Source organism: Aythya ferina (assembly GCF_964211825.1).
Source record: "Aythya ferina genome assembly, chromosome: 1".
NCBI classification, from domain to species: Eukaryota; Metazoa; Chordata; class Aves; order Anseriformes; family Anatidae; genus Aythya; species Aythya ferina.
Window position 1 is genome coordinate 197,334,354 of NC_140296.1, and position 14,168 is coordinate 197,348,521.

General features: G+C 37.2%; 1 protein-coding gene across 22 annotated transcripts in view; it reads right to left on the minus strand.

Moving 5' to 3' along the window:
* PCLO (piccolo presynaptic cytomatrix protein) overlaps positions 1 to 14,168 on the minus strand; it is a 371,480-nt gene that overhangs the window by 63,560 nt on the left and 293,752 nt on the right. For 7 of the 22 annotated variants that reach the window (XM_084534908.1, XM_084534909.1, XM_084534898.1 and 4 more), the window contains 4 exons: positions 7,357 to 7,428; positions 3,171 to 3,351; positions 1,774 to 1,968; positions 381 to 563 (listed from right to left, as the gene is read on the minus strand). In XM_084534908.1, coding sequence (XP_084391034.1) covers positions 381 to 563; positions 1,774 to 1,968; positions 3,171 to 3,351; positions 7,357 to 7,428 — 631 coding nt within the window. Of the gene's footprint in view, positions 1 to 380; positions 564 to 1,607; positions 1,969 to 3,104; positions 3,352 to 7,356; positions 7,429 to 14,168 lie in introns of those variants that run through there. The other 15 variants (XR_014697644.1, XR_014697645.1, XR_014697647.1 and 12 more) reach the window with 5 other exon arrangements.

A 14,168-nucleotide genomic window follows, 5' to 3' on the forward strand; every position in this document is an offset into this window, starting at 1 on the left:
TTAGAATTCCAGAAACAAAAATGTGTAGTTAGGTTTTGTCACAAGGTATGTTAAATCATGTTTAAGCAGACCAACATGGTTGCATGTTTTTTGTTAGGCAACAACATGAGCAAAGCTATACAGTTTTTCATCAAATATTTAAGTCCTCCAGTGGAATGGTAGTGTACACTTTTGTTGTTTTGTAATGTTTCTTAGTGCAGGTTTTTTTATGATAAGGAATTATGCGCTGATGCAGAAAAATCAAGAAGAGTTCTTGATTCATGTTAACACAGCACTTAATGGAGGGGTAAAATAAATAATTAAATATTGTGATGAATTAGTAGACATGGCAAGAAGGATTTGTAATGTGGTTGGTTTCTTAACCATGTCTTTCTGCTCACCTCCTTCAGGCTTGACTGGTCCATCAGACATCACTTTCCTGAGGGCTAGTTGGCTTTGGTCTTTGTTGTCATTGGCTGGTGGAGGCAGATTGTCAGACTGAGTTCTTTGAATAGGGAGGACTCCTGCTATGCTGTGTCTGTGCTGCTTCCTGGCATGATTAGACTGACCGCTTTTATGTGCTGCTGTGGCAGTGTGGGTGAAATGGAAACCCAGAGTATGTATCCTCAGATGGAACCAGCTTAAATGTTATTCATGCAAACAAAAGTGTTTTTGTCTGTATTTAAATAAGTAGTGTTTTCAAACACCAAAGAGACACCACATGCACAGCATTAAAGAGTATTAAAACTGGCTGTTTCTTTTATTAATGACGGTGAAGACAAAGGAAATCATTTCCCCTTAGGTTTTGCATTATACCATGGTAAGTTTATGGCATATCATAATAAATCCTGAAGACAAACACAATGAATCCACTGTCAGAGAGTTTGAATTTGCCCTTAAATAAGTCCTCTCTGGAGAGCTTTGCTTTTTTATTGAAAAGTTCTAATTTATTAATCTGTTTAAAGATGTCAGATACAACTTATCCCGACCTTCGATCAACCTATGGTACAAAAATTACAAGAAGAATTGAACTGTGAAGACTGACTTTGCTCTCAACTCTGACTTTGACAACTTGTTAACAATGTCAAAAACTAATGTTGTAAATTGCTTTTTGTGTTTAATGGTTTTGTGCATTGTTGTTTTGCTCATCACTAATATGATATATTATGTGAGACTAAGAAAGAAGGTTGCGTTACATTTCATTTCCAAAAAAAAAAAGTTAAATATTTACAGCCATGCTTCAAAAATCGGTATCTTAACCATGCAGTTAAAAAAATATATATATATTTTTTAAAGTTTACTTTTTTTTTTTCCTTTTTCCTCCTTAATATGTGGTGCTGTCCTGCTGATTAATATTCATAGTTATATCTTGTTAGTGTGTCCTCCATACTTGTTGTGTGCAACTTGCAAAGTTGGCAGCTGCATCTCTGCCAGTTTTGGTTACTTCATTGGTCATTGTTTAGTGACATCAAAACACCACCACACAATGGAACTCTCTGTGAGTCATGCACGACTATGGAACATCATGGACCATGAGTGAAGGGAACGATGGAGAAACAGCCAGTTTCACTGCAGTCTATATAAATTAAAATAAATAAATAAATAAAAGACTTCTAAATACAAGAGAATATTGTCATTATATGTATTCACACACAGGCACACAAAGAAAGACATCAAAAAGAGTGAGCACAGTGTGCCGAGAGCATTAAAAAAATAAAAGGAAAGGACAGCAGGGAAAAAGGCAACAGATGAACATTAAGCTGCCATGCTGAGGAATTTATTTGCGTCTTTTACTTGGTTGAAGACGAAGCTGTTGGACAGCTGCTTCAGCAGCAGCAATGGCTGCCCCAGCATCTTCAAGGTGGGTTTGAGTGACACTGGTTTTGCTTTGGCTGCGGGATGGCCCATGAGAGCGTAGATGTCCTTCAGAAGAAGATTTGGAGCTCCCTGGACTGCTGTGGGATTTCTCAATGGTGGGCACCTGCATGTCTAACAAGAAAATGGAGAAGCACAAGTGCTGCATTTATTAAAAACAAACTCATTTTCTTTCTCTCAGTTTCCCTCTCTAGCTACATTCCAGAACAATGAATAAAGCTGTGCAACACCATTCAAAGTCTCAGGATATATTGTGATTAGGAAACTCTTATTAAGCATAATTTTTTATTTCCTCACCATTCCATGGCCCAGGGAATACTTCGTTTGTTAATAGGTTTCTATCACCTGTTATTTATGCTTCCGGCACTGTTTCACACTGTTGGAACAATGGGGTAGCCTAAAGACTTTTCTGTTTTATGCTTCTCGAGTATGGAGATGATAACCACTATCTTTTACGCTGTTAATGAATTCTTATGTAATGCAAGAACTTTTACCCTCTGTCCTGCCAAATGAATACTCTGCTTTGCAACACCTTCTGTAGTAACTTCTGATTTGGAGATAGACCTTAAATAGACACCATTTGCTAGCAAAACTTTACTGAGAAATAGAGAAGAGATGGACCAAAGTCTTATCACCCTGAGCCTCTCATCTAGAGTGTTTTTGATTGCTATTGCTTTGATATTGCTACTGGCCACCAGTACTTAGTATAGGGAAAAAAAAAAAAAAAAAAAAAAAAAAGGAAAGAAAGAAAGCAGAGATAAATTCATTGGAGCAGGAGACATTGAGATCAATTCTCCTTTTGTAAGCACTAGTATAATTCTACTGTATGAGCTCCACTGATTTCCAATGCACTTGAAATAAGCTACAGCCCATTATCATTGACTGGATATGCATATGCATTATTACAGCATAATTGTTATTCTATAAACTATTAATGCGACTTTTCCAGAAGATAAAATCCCATTGATTATTTAAAGAATGTGAAAAATAGGAAGCTAAATATGTATTGAATTTGGCCAAGGCTACCAGAAAAAAAATGAAAAAGGCACAGAGTTTATAATAGATGTGAAAAGCTCATAGAGCTTAGGTGTGGCTGTTTTAATGACACAAATATACAGTGAGCTGTCTGGCACTGATTGGTTCAAATTAGGCCTCAGCACAGGTCTCTGATAAATTAACCACAGAGAGAAATAAGTCTTTTAATAAAAGTTTATGCAAACTTCATAGCAGTATCTTTATGTTTCCATGACAAATAGCAAAGGTTTTCCTGTCATCTGGAAAAACACTTCATATCAGGTGCACTGAGTCATTCCTACCCTTAGAGGGATCTGGGAAGATTCCGTGACTTCTGCTCTTGATGACAGATGGTTTTGGCGATTGCTGGCTACTCTGTCCAGAATGAGATTTCCCATGATCAATGTTTTCACTCTGTTCTTTCAGAGGGTACCACCGAGGAGTGTTGTCAAGCTGAGAGACACTGGATAACTCAATCAATACCTATAAACGAATCAAAGCACAATATACGGCTTGTATCTGATCTATGTATGATGGTTTACAGCAGAAGAGTCTACAGTTGTGCTACTAAAAGTAGCAAATACAAACAGATAATGGCATAAAGGCTGAGTGCTATCAGATTCAGGACTCTCTGCTCATGCTCTAACCTAGCCTGATGTAAACCAGCTGTGGTTGGAAACACACATTTGTTAGCGTACTGCTGTGTCTGCACTGATACATCTCAGCAGGATCTCAGTAGGGACTACTAGCTTATACATAACTCCATACCAAGATGGCTAAGGAGTAGCTTGTGAGCATTTGCTTGATAGCAAGGCAAAAGAGGGTACTAGTCATTCTACCTCTTCTATGTCCTAACAGAAGAATTGGGCATAGCTATTTTCTTGTTTCTGTCAGGAAAGGGGCAAATAATTTAAAACAAATTTATTTGTTTTAAATAAGGTCTTCAGTAGTATGAGACTGGGTCTTGTTGTTTCTTTTCAAAATTCCACAAATTTGCAGAATTTGTAGGAAAAAAAAAAAAAAAAAAAAAAAAGGAAAAGAACAGGTATACCTTTGCACTTCCAAAAATAATAGTAAACTGCAATAGGCCCTTTAAGCCTCGCACCTCAACAGGAAGGAAAAAGGAAGAAAAAATGGTAATGTGGCAATGAAACTAGCAACATGCCAAAAAAAAAAAAAAAAGGCAAAAAAAAAATTGTAGCCAAAATCTTCTCTAGGCCACTTCCATTGCTATTAGGAGTTTTGGGAAATTTCTTTAAAAATAAATCCTAAAAAAACAACAATGGGAGCAATAAAGATCCTTTCACACTCAGTGGTTTTGTGGTAGAGAGGGCCAAGAGCTGCTCAGGGAAGTGGTTCAGTCACCATCCCTGGAGATCTTTAAAAGACATTTACATTTAAGTAAGATCTTAGTGATATGGTTTAGTGGATAACTTGTTAGTGTTAGGTCAGAGGTTGGACTAGGTGATCTTGGTGGTCTCTTCCAACCTAGATGATTTTGTGATTTTGTAAAGTACTAAAGAGTCATCACACTCTTGAGTGAAGGAAAGAACAAAAATAGCCTTGCATTTATCTCTAAGGTGAGAGGGTTAAAAATAATGTAAAGTAGGGAAGTTTTAGAAATGCTAGACAAATAAAGCATGTGATTACCTCAGGGAACTATTTCTTTGGCAGTTTATTGCAAGACCTTGAATAAAAGAAATCATCTTGAAGTTTAGAGATGGACAAGTTACTTTACACCTGTATTTTTTAATATATTTAATTATTTTATTTTCTACAAGGTTAGAAGCATTTTTTCTTTCCTGTTTTTCTTCCAGCCTCATAGATCATATATGTTTTGGCTTGGTCTCTCTGGTTAAGTCTAAAAGTAATCTAATTGAATTAACTACTTAGCATGCTTTCTCATGTGGTTTTTGTTAATGTTTTGTTAATGTTTTGTTAACTTGCAAGACAGTATGGTGTAGTGGGTTTATGTGGCAAGGTTTTGGTAGTGGGGGGACTGCAGGTGTGGCTTCTGTGAGAAGAATCCAGAAGCTGCTCCATAAGGGCCAGTTTCAGCTGGCTCCAAAGGAACCCACTGCTGCCCAGAGCTGAGCCAATACATGATGATGTTTGCTTTTCTGTGAGAACAGATTTAAGAAAGGGGGGAAGAAAAACAAACCCAAGTACCACACAACAGCAGCTGGGAGAGTGAGAAGTGAGAAAGTGCCTTGCAGACACCAAAGTCAGTGCAGAAGGAGGGCAGGAGGTGCTCCAGGCATGGAGAAGTTCCCCTGTGGCCTGTGGAGAGGCCCCTGGTGGAGCAGGCTGTCCCCCTGCAGCCCCTGGGTCCCCCATAGAGCAGATCTCCATGCTGCAGCCCATGGAGGAGCCCCCGGTGGAGCAGGTGGATGTGGCCTGGAGGAGGCTGCAGCCCATGGAGAGCCCCTGCAGGAGTAGGCCCTGGGCCGGAGCTGCAGACCGTGGAGAGGAGCCCACACAGGAGCAGGGGATCTGAGGGGAGCTGCCACTCATGGGGGACCTGTGCTAGAGCAGTTTGCTCCTGATGGATGGACCCCATGGTACAGACCTATGCTGAAGTAGTTCTTGAAGATCTGCTGCCTGTGGGAAGCCCACACAGGACCAGTTTGGGAAGGATGGCATCCCGTGGGAGGGACCCCATGTGGAGCAGGGGAAGAGAGAGACCGTGAAAGAGCAGCGGAGATGAAGTGTCATGGACTGACCACAGCCCCCATTCCCCCATTCACCTGCACTGCTTGGGGGGAGGAGGTGGAAGAGAGTGAATGGGAGGAAGGTGTTTTCAGGTTTTTTTCTTTGTTTCTCACTTCTCTAGCTTGTTAGTAATATGCAATAAGTGTCTCTAATCTCTCTACATTGAGTCTGTTTTGCCCATGATGATAACTGTTGCGATAATTGAGTGATCTCCCTGTCCTTATCTCAACCCTTGAGCCCTTTTTATCATATTTTCTCTCCCTTTCCCTTTGAGGAAGGGGAGTGAGGTGAGAGAGCAGTTGTGGTGGAGCTCAGCTGCCCAGCTGGGTAAAACCACCATACATGGTTGAAGGTTGTTCCTAATGGGCAATACTGGCTAGCAGCTCTATTTTGGAGAAAATCTTGTTGATGTGAACCATAATGTGCCATGTGCCTTCTGGGGCATGCAAATGATGCTGACTTTATTCAGTTTTTCAGCAGTCTTTGATACCCATAAGTATCTATGCTTGTGCCTTTGTGAAAGTCAATTATAAATTCCTTAGGGCACAATTTGGATATCTCATTTTACTGAGTACCCTGGACTTCAAAATGGTCCTGAAGTACACTGGATGGTCTTTTCCCATGAAGCACGGTTTTCATGTTTAAGTTTGAATAATTCAATAAATAAAATAGTTCTAGAGGTTTAAAATATTTGAAGGCAAAGTTTAAATCTTCCTGTAGGAGCACCTGCTGGAGCATCCATTTTGTAAATGTCATAAATGACAGTGACGTAACTATTCAGTAAAACCCAGCTTTTGGAAAAATATGCTGAACCCAACAGGAATACTGATGTGGCATGCAGAAAATAAGTAATCATGTAGCTGCTTCCTATACATTTATTTTAGTAATTGTTCAAATAGTGTCACTGATTGCTCAGTTTTAGAGTTACACAAATGGATACTGGAGCTGAACTGAATGCCTTTTTGATAAATTCAAATGCAGACTAAGCAGAGGTATTCGGAGTTACTCTGTATATGAACAGTAATTTGAGCAATCGATTTTTCTGGGCTTCTGTTTCTAATTATAATCTTCTTTGGTAATAACATTTTTAATTACTTATTTGACATCATACTTATTGCTGGTAACTCTGTATTATATGTCCATATGTTTGTTTGCTTTTAAAAGAGAGATCACACTGCTTCCCATGATCACTCATCTATTTTTAATTACCAGGGTATTCAGGCCTTACAAGATTTTGCCTTCACTCATACTTTGGCAATGATATTACTATTTTTTAGTGTTATAAAGAAGACCTTGAATCTGCAAGAGCAAATAACTGACTCTTGCTGTTAATTGTGGATGTTCTATCATGTGTCTTGATGGCAAAATTTAATCCTTCAATAATTTCCAAAGACTGATACCTGCTCAGCCTTCCTATGTTATGTTAAAATCAAGGCTGGCATTTTATCAGTCACAACAAGAATCCACCATTCAGTCACATCTTGGGATCAAAAAAATAAATAGGTAAATAAAATCAGTGAAGTAACATTCTGTTGAGTCCTGAGTGAATTTACCCACTGTTTACCAAGATAAGGACAGGCATCTTATATGTGTGAATGAAGGAAATTATGATCAATTGTTGTGAAGTCAGCAGTAATATTGTGCTGTAAGAAAGTTTATACCTAATGTGTTTTTACTAGTCCCATACAGTGTAAGCAAACATTGTCCAAATACTAACAAGCCATTCATTGCCTTTCTAACTGGTCAAGGGCAGAGAGAAAGAAAGACGATACTCACTTCACCAAGGAAGTCATTCGATGAGAATCTATCATAATCCCAGACAGTCACTTCCAGTGTTTTCTTTTTCAGCTGCAATTTAAGTCAAAAGGAAATTAACCCCATTGCTATCATAAACTTCAAAACAATTATGTATGATGGTATATTTTCATTATCTCCTCATTGTACTATTTTTTATAGAGACAGATGGGCAGTTTTGTGACCACCACAACAGCCAAACTGATTTTCAAAGCCCTGTTTTTGTAGTTCTGCAGCTTTTCTCATTATCAAGTCTGAGTGGTCTGAACTTCAACATTTAGTTCAAGATTATTTTAAAATGAATTTCATACGTGTTATTTAAAACACCCTATTGAAACAGCCTCACCTGTGATGACCTGGCTTTAATACCTGTACAAATTCAGTGCAGTCAATGAGACTCTACAAATGGTCCAGACATGGACAAGTTTTACCACCAGGCAGTAATGACGGCCATCAAAACTTACTATCTGCAGATTGTGTTAAACATGATATCTGTGTCAAGCACCCTTCTAACAGGCTAACATAAGAAAGAAGTAAGTCTTTTTATCATAGAATCATAGAATATTCTGAGTTGGAATGGACCCACAAGGATCATCAGGTCAAACATATGGCTCCACACAGTTAAATTAAACTATAATTCTGACAGCACTGTCTAAATGCTTCCTGAACTCCAGAAGGCTTGGTGCCATGAACACTTCCCTAGGGAGCCTGTTCCAGTGTCTGACCACCCTTTCGTTGAAGAACCATTTCCTAACACCCAGCCTGACCCTCCCATGTTCCAGCTCCATGCCATTCCCTTGGGTCCTATCACTGACCCAGAGAGCAGAGCTCAGTGCCTGCCCCTCTGATCTCCTTGTGAGGAAGCAGCAGGCCTCCATGAGGCCTCCATGAGGTCTCAGCCTCCTCTGCTGAACAAACTAAGGAATGTCTGCTGGCTGCTGATCTTCCCCTCTAGACCTTTCACCAGAGGTCTTTATACAAAAAAGTATCTCTCACCAAAGGTTTTTATATGAAAAGATAGCTCAAAGCAGAGAAACTGTCGTCCAAAGCAGTTGACCTTATTAGAAAGATTGATCTGAGTGTCATCCCAGGGATCCATGGGGACAGATGGGAAGAAGAAGGTTGATTGATGGTAAGAACAAGACTGATTATTGGTGTTGTATACTGGAGCAAAAGTCTAGCATAGAGGCAACAAATAAATTAACATGACTTAACAGAGGGAAGGACAAAGTCACGGGGAGTATCAGATATCTGTGAAGTCAGACTACAAAGTTTTAAGTGAAGAATTTGGTGGATACTTCTAAGTGTTGCTAAAGAAAACAGAACACCGTTCACATACTTGAATAAAAGAGATCACAACCAGAAATCTTATGTAATAATCAACATCATCATCCCAACAGAAGCTGCTCTGACTGTTAATTTGCTGCTTAGGAGAAAGGACAAAAAAAGATTGAGTTGTTGTTCAAAATCATAAGCTATAAAATTTACTGTACGTTACATACACTTTCAAGAAGAGCATCATTTCCCATTTACTTCCGTTTCACCTTGGTTTAATATAACACAGGTTCAGACAGTTTTAAATAATTTTAAATTGCCTTTAACTAATAATTTCATCTTATTATTATGTATTATGAATATCTTTTGGTCACAGCTAATTTTAGAATAATGAACAGCTATGCAAATTCAGTTTCTTTGGAAATCGTATTAAAATCAGCATATCCCTGTAAGCCCACACAAAAGGAAATTGTGTTATTTTTAGCATCTATGATGTACTCTTTAAGAAGGCAAAAACATGACTTGAAAGCTAAGATTACAAACCAAAAATAATAATTGAGAACAATTCCTTAATCTTTCTTTGTTTTAATCCTACCTATTTAGGCAACATTTAACATATTCTTCTTAAAAATACAATGCAAAAAGCAAAAATTTGAACAAGGGAAAGGTTCTGCCTTGAATATCTTTTACATATATGTAAAGGGGATTTCCTTGACTAAATAAAACGTATTTTCTTTGCTGTTCAAAGAGAGTATTAAAATTGCAATGTGAAATCTAACCTGAAAAATAAGTTGAACAACCTGTGGTCCATGCTACTTTTAGTTTCTTGGGTGATACTATTTTCTGCTAGTTGCTATACTAAGTATATGTATGTTTGCCCAGAAAAACAGGAATCACATAAATGCTTTTCAGAAATTCATTGTCTCAACGTTTGTTATTTTGAGAGGATATAGTTGCTAATTGTTTCAAGTTATGGCTGCGCAAGGACAGAGAGAAGAACACATAGAACCAGAGGAAAAACAAAACAAAACAAAACATAGCACAACAACAACAAACAAATATGGAGCTGAAATATTTTTTTTTTGTGGAAATGGGAAAATAGAGATTTTCCAGTAACTGCAATCCTACTTTGCTAGCATTTTTTATGGTAATAAAATTGTGCTGAAAACTTGCAGCACTCTACATTTCATTGAGTTATCTATTTTAAGCCTCTTAGTTTGATAAAGCTTTTATGAAATATTATGACAATGAAAAAACATCAAAACAGCTTTATTAGGCAGTAAATGAAATGAGTTTTGAAAAGGAGGAAAATTTGCTTTTCTGAAGATGTATTTATGTACTATTACTAAGGCCAAAGAACACTCAATAGCTAGGGATTTTAAAAGCAGCCATTATACTGTCACAGGAAAGCAAGGTTTTGCCTTACATCATCCAATTTTAGGTTGTGAGGACATAAGTTCAGATCCTCATCGGAAATTTAACTGACAGCATTGCTGAAAATGATTTTTTGGAAATGGTCTCCATATGACAGTAGGCTCCTGCAAGTAGGCAATGCATTCACAAGCGAATGAGAAGGTGCACCTAAAAGAGGCGAAGCAGTTTGACCCAGATGACTTTACAAATGTTGTGAAGCTAATTTGAGTTTAAAGAACGTTACAAAAACAGTGCTACTAAGCCACAACTAATTTTGATTTTGGACTCTGCCTTGTGGAAATGAAAATTTAAAAAAATAAAAAAAAAAAAAAAAAAAGAAAAAAGAGAGAGAAAGAGAAAGAAAATAAACATCTAAGATTTCCACATTATGACATGAGAAATCCAGTCAGCTTTAGGCAGCTGTGGAAAAACGTAATTTAAAGAAGATAAAGGAATATGCAGAAACAGACAGTGTGAATAATATTTTCTCTTATTGATGACCAAACCAATGCCACACATGACAGAAGTGTCTATTACTGGATTTGAATGACTGGAGGTCCCTTGATGTTGTGACTAATAATGCTAGTCCATGTAATTAAAATGCATTAATTGAAAAATTTAATGGATTCTCCTTGAGAAAGCTTATACAACTCATGACTGGAAAAAAGGCATCATTTTAATGCAGTTTTTTTTTTTTTTTTTTTTTTTTTCTCCAATGAAGAAAGTAAATTCCTATAATCAGTTTAGAAATATTTTAAAAGTTTGCAATCTCAGTCAGGATATTTGATGAGTAGAAATAAAGGTGTTGTATTACCTTATGCATTATACTTATGTTTCCACTGATATTTAACATTTAAAGGTACCCATCTCTATAATGCTGTACTTCAGTATGCGGGAGGACAGAAAGACTTTTAGAAACTTACATTTTCTTGTCCAAGATTTATGTGCCAGCACCTTGCTGATTCATAAGAAATCACTTCTGGAAATAAGATTTAGGCTCCTAAATCACTGAAGGATCTTGAATATATTACTCTTTCTAAATATGTTATCTTCAATTTAAGAATATGAACAACAGCAAGAACCATATGCTTTAATGAATTCTATCCATTATTTAAGAAAACATTTTGCCTGCTTTTTAATAAATAAGAAATTGAGGAAAACAATGCCACATCTTAGATTGTGGTCATACATTAGACCAGTGACCTAACCAGCAACAGAACTTTCAACTTTTACCATCTTCTGAAATCATCCTAAAGCTTCTTTTCCTTACCTGAGTAGGCATATGACTTGAGTTTGCAATTATTATGCAATATTGTAATGTGTGTACTTAGTATTCTTCTCAAACTGTAATTATCTACACTTTGTTACTTAAAAAAACACCCTCAAATTACTAAATATTTAGTTTATTTTTTGTTCTCTGTTAAAATGGAATGTGCTATGTTATAAAACCAGTTATTCTGACCTTGAAAAATCAGTTTCATTTCAAAGAGTGATGTGTTTCCCATAATTATTTTCATTTTAATTTCAGCGAGGTTATGAAAGTGTAAAGGAAAATGAAAAATTGTACAACTAGCTAAAGTCTAGACAGCAACATTGAAAAGACTATATTAGGAAATATTTAATGATACTTATTTGCTGTCAGGAAACAACCGTGCTTTGATGGAAGATAAGGAAATGCTTCTTTGAAGAAATAATATTTATAAAGACTCCTGAGTTTGTGGGAATGACTGCTAACTCTACAGATTGGTGTTGATGCAGCCGTGCTTGTTTGTTGACCAGAACACTCATTTTCAGTCTATCATAATTATTATCTTGCATTTCTCTTCATGCTCCTAACTATTGTGAAATTTCTGTGCATGAGGGCTATGAGTGCAAACAATGTACTGTTATATGGTGATCGTTCTTTAAACTGTAGAGGGTACTTGTCCTGGTTTCAGTTAGAACAGAATTAATTTTCTTCCTAGTAGCTGGTGGAATGCTGTGTTTTGGCTTAGGATGAGAAGAGTGCTGATAACACCCCGATGTTTTAATTGTTGCAGAGCAGTGCTTATACCAAGCCAAGGACATCTCAGCCTTTTGCTTTGTCATGCCAACAGGCAGGCTGGGGGTGCAGTAAGAGCTGGGAGGGGACAGACCCAGGACAGGTGATCCAAACTAGCCAAAGGGGTATTCCATACCATCTGACATCATGCTAAACAATATATAGGGGTGGCTAGCCGGGGGGAGGGGGCCGGACTGCTCGGTTAGGCTGGGCATCGGTCAGCGGGTGGTGAGCAATTGCATTGTGCATCACTTGTTTGTACATATTATTATTATTTTCCTATTATCACCATTGTATTATTATTATTATTATTGTTATTATTACTTTTGTTATTATTATTTTCCTGTCTTATTAAACTGTCTTTATCTCAACTCACGGGCTTCACTTTCCATTTCTCCCCCCCGTCCCAGAGAGGGAGGGGGAGGGTGAGCGAATGGCTGCGTGGTGTTTAGCTGCCGGCCGGGTTAAACCATGACAGTACTTCTCATGGTGGAATCAGTTGGTGAGTTATTAATGTATTTTACTGTATAATCTGTAAATCAAGGCACTGAATTTTACACAATATGAGAAACACTGACATCAGTATCTTACCACTAGATAAAAGCCATAGAAGGAAATGCCTGCATACACTTCTGTGTGAGAAGACAAAATATACAATATATGTGGTACTAGGATGAAACATGCATTTGTAATTGTAAGCATTGCATGAAAGTATGAGAGGAAAAGGAGATCTGCAAACAGAAAGCAAAAGTTCAAAGAATTCCATATGTAACCTAAAAGCAAATTTCATCGAGCAATAGTCAAAAGACTGACATCAAAGATATAAAGAGATTTTCTAACATAGATCTTTGTCCAAGAAATTGTAAACTAAGATTATCCAATTGCCAAACAGCCATTGAACATCCAACACCCTTAATTACAACTCTGGAAATGTCACAGAAGAACCAAAAAGCAAATTAAGTAAACTGAGGAGTCTGTCTTAAATGGGAAGCTCAGACCATGTTGTTTGGAAATATTGCTAAGACTTACCAAACATTCTTATCAAACACAGAAGACCTAAGGTTTATACTGCAGCAAGACAAACCTCATAGTTTTTTTCTTTACTCCTTAGGCTTTCACTGTCAGTGAACTGCCATTTATGCAAGTCTACAAGAAAAAGCATGCAAAACCCAGCAAATCAAAACCACTATGATATAGATACTTAGATATAGATAACAAGGGGCCTCTACAGTAAATCTGAGGTAATGCCTCTAATAGCAAGATGTATATATTGCATGAGCAACCATGCAAGTCCCTCTGTGAGAGGGGTTTTGCTCCATGCAAAATCCGATGTTTTAATCTATGTTCATAGATTCATAGGAAGAATGAATAAACAAACTTTAAGTTAGCAAGATAATACCGATGTCTTTGTGTTGTGTTGGAGAAGTATATAAAAGTATTGGTTCATGAAAGAATCTGATCTTGGTAAGCTTTTTTTCTGAAGTACTGAAACATTAGATGGCCTTGAAAAACAAAGCTGAAAGCATCAAGAACAAAACACCAAGAAAGGCAGAAAGATTTGGGAGAGCCTACAGATGGTATTCTATAAAAATATGCTTCGTAATTTAAACAGGCTGATCATTTTGTCCATTGTGCCTTCTTCAAACAGTAAAAGGTCTCTTTAAAAAGGAAGATGCAGAAAAAGAAGAGTGGATTGCTACATACTGCCTCAGTTAACCCCTTGGATCAGTTAGAGTTATGAAACAACCAAGAAATAGACACAGAAGGCTTCCACTGAACTATTCCCCAGATGTGATTTAAATCTTTCTATAACAAGGGAATTAAATCTCTTCTGAATTTTGTTGAACAGATTCATATTTCAAAACCATTGCTGTAAATTATTGGTAAATGATCATGTATCATGTATCTCTACATTTCATAAACATTTTTGAACAAGAAAATATTTTTAAGAACTGTGTTTTCTGTGAACTTGCATGGTTTTTGGAATCAAGAGTGATGCTGATTTCTGCATCTACTACACCAGCTTCAGTCTGGATTAATTCCCTCCCTGTGTTCCATAATCATT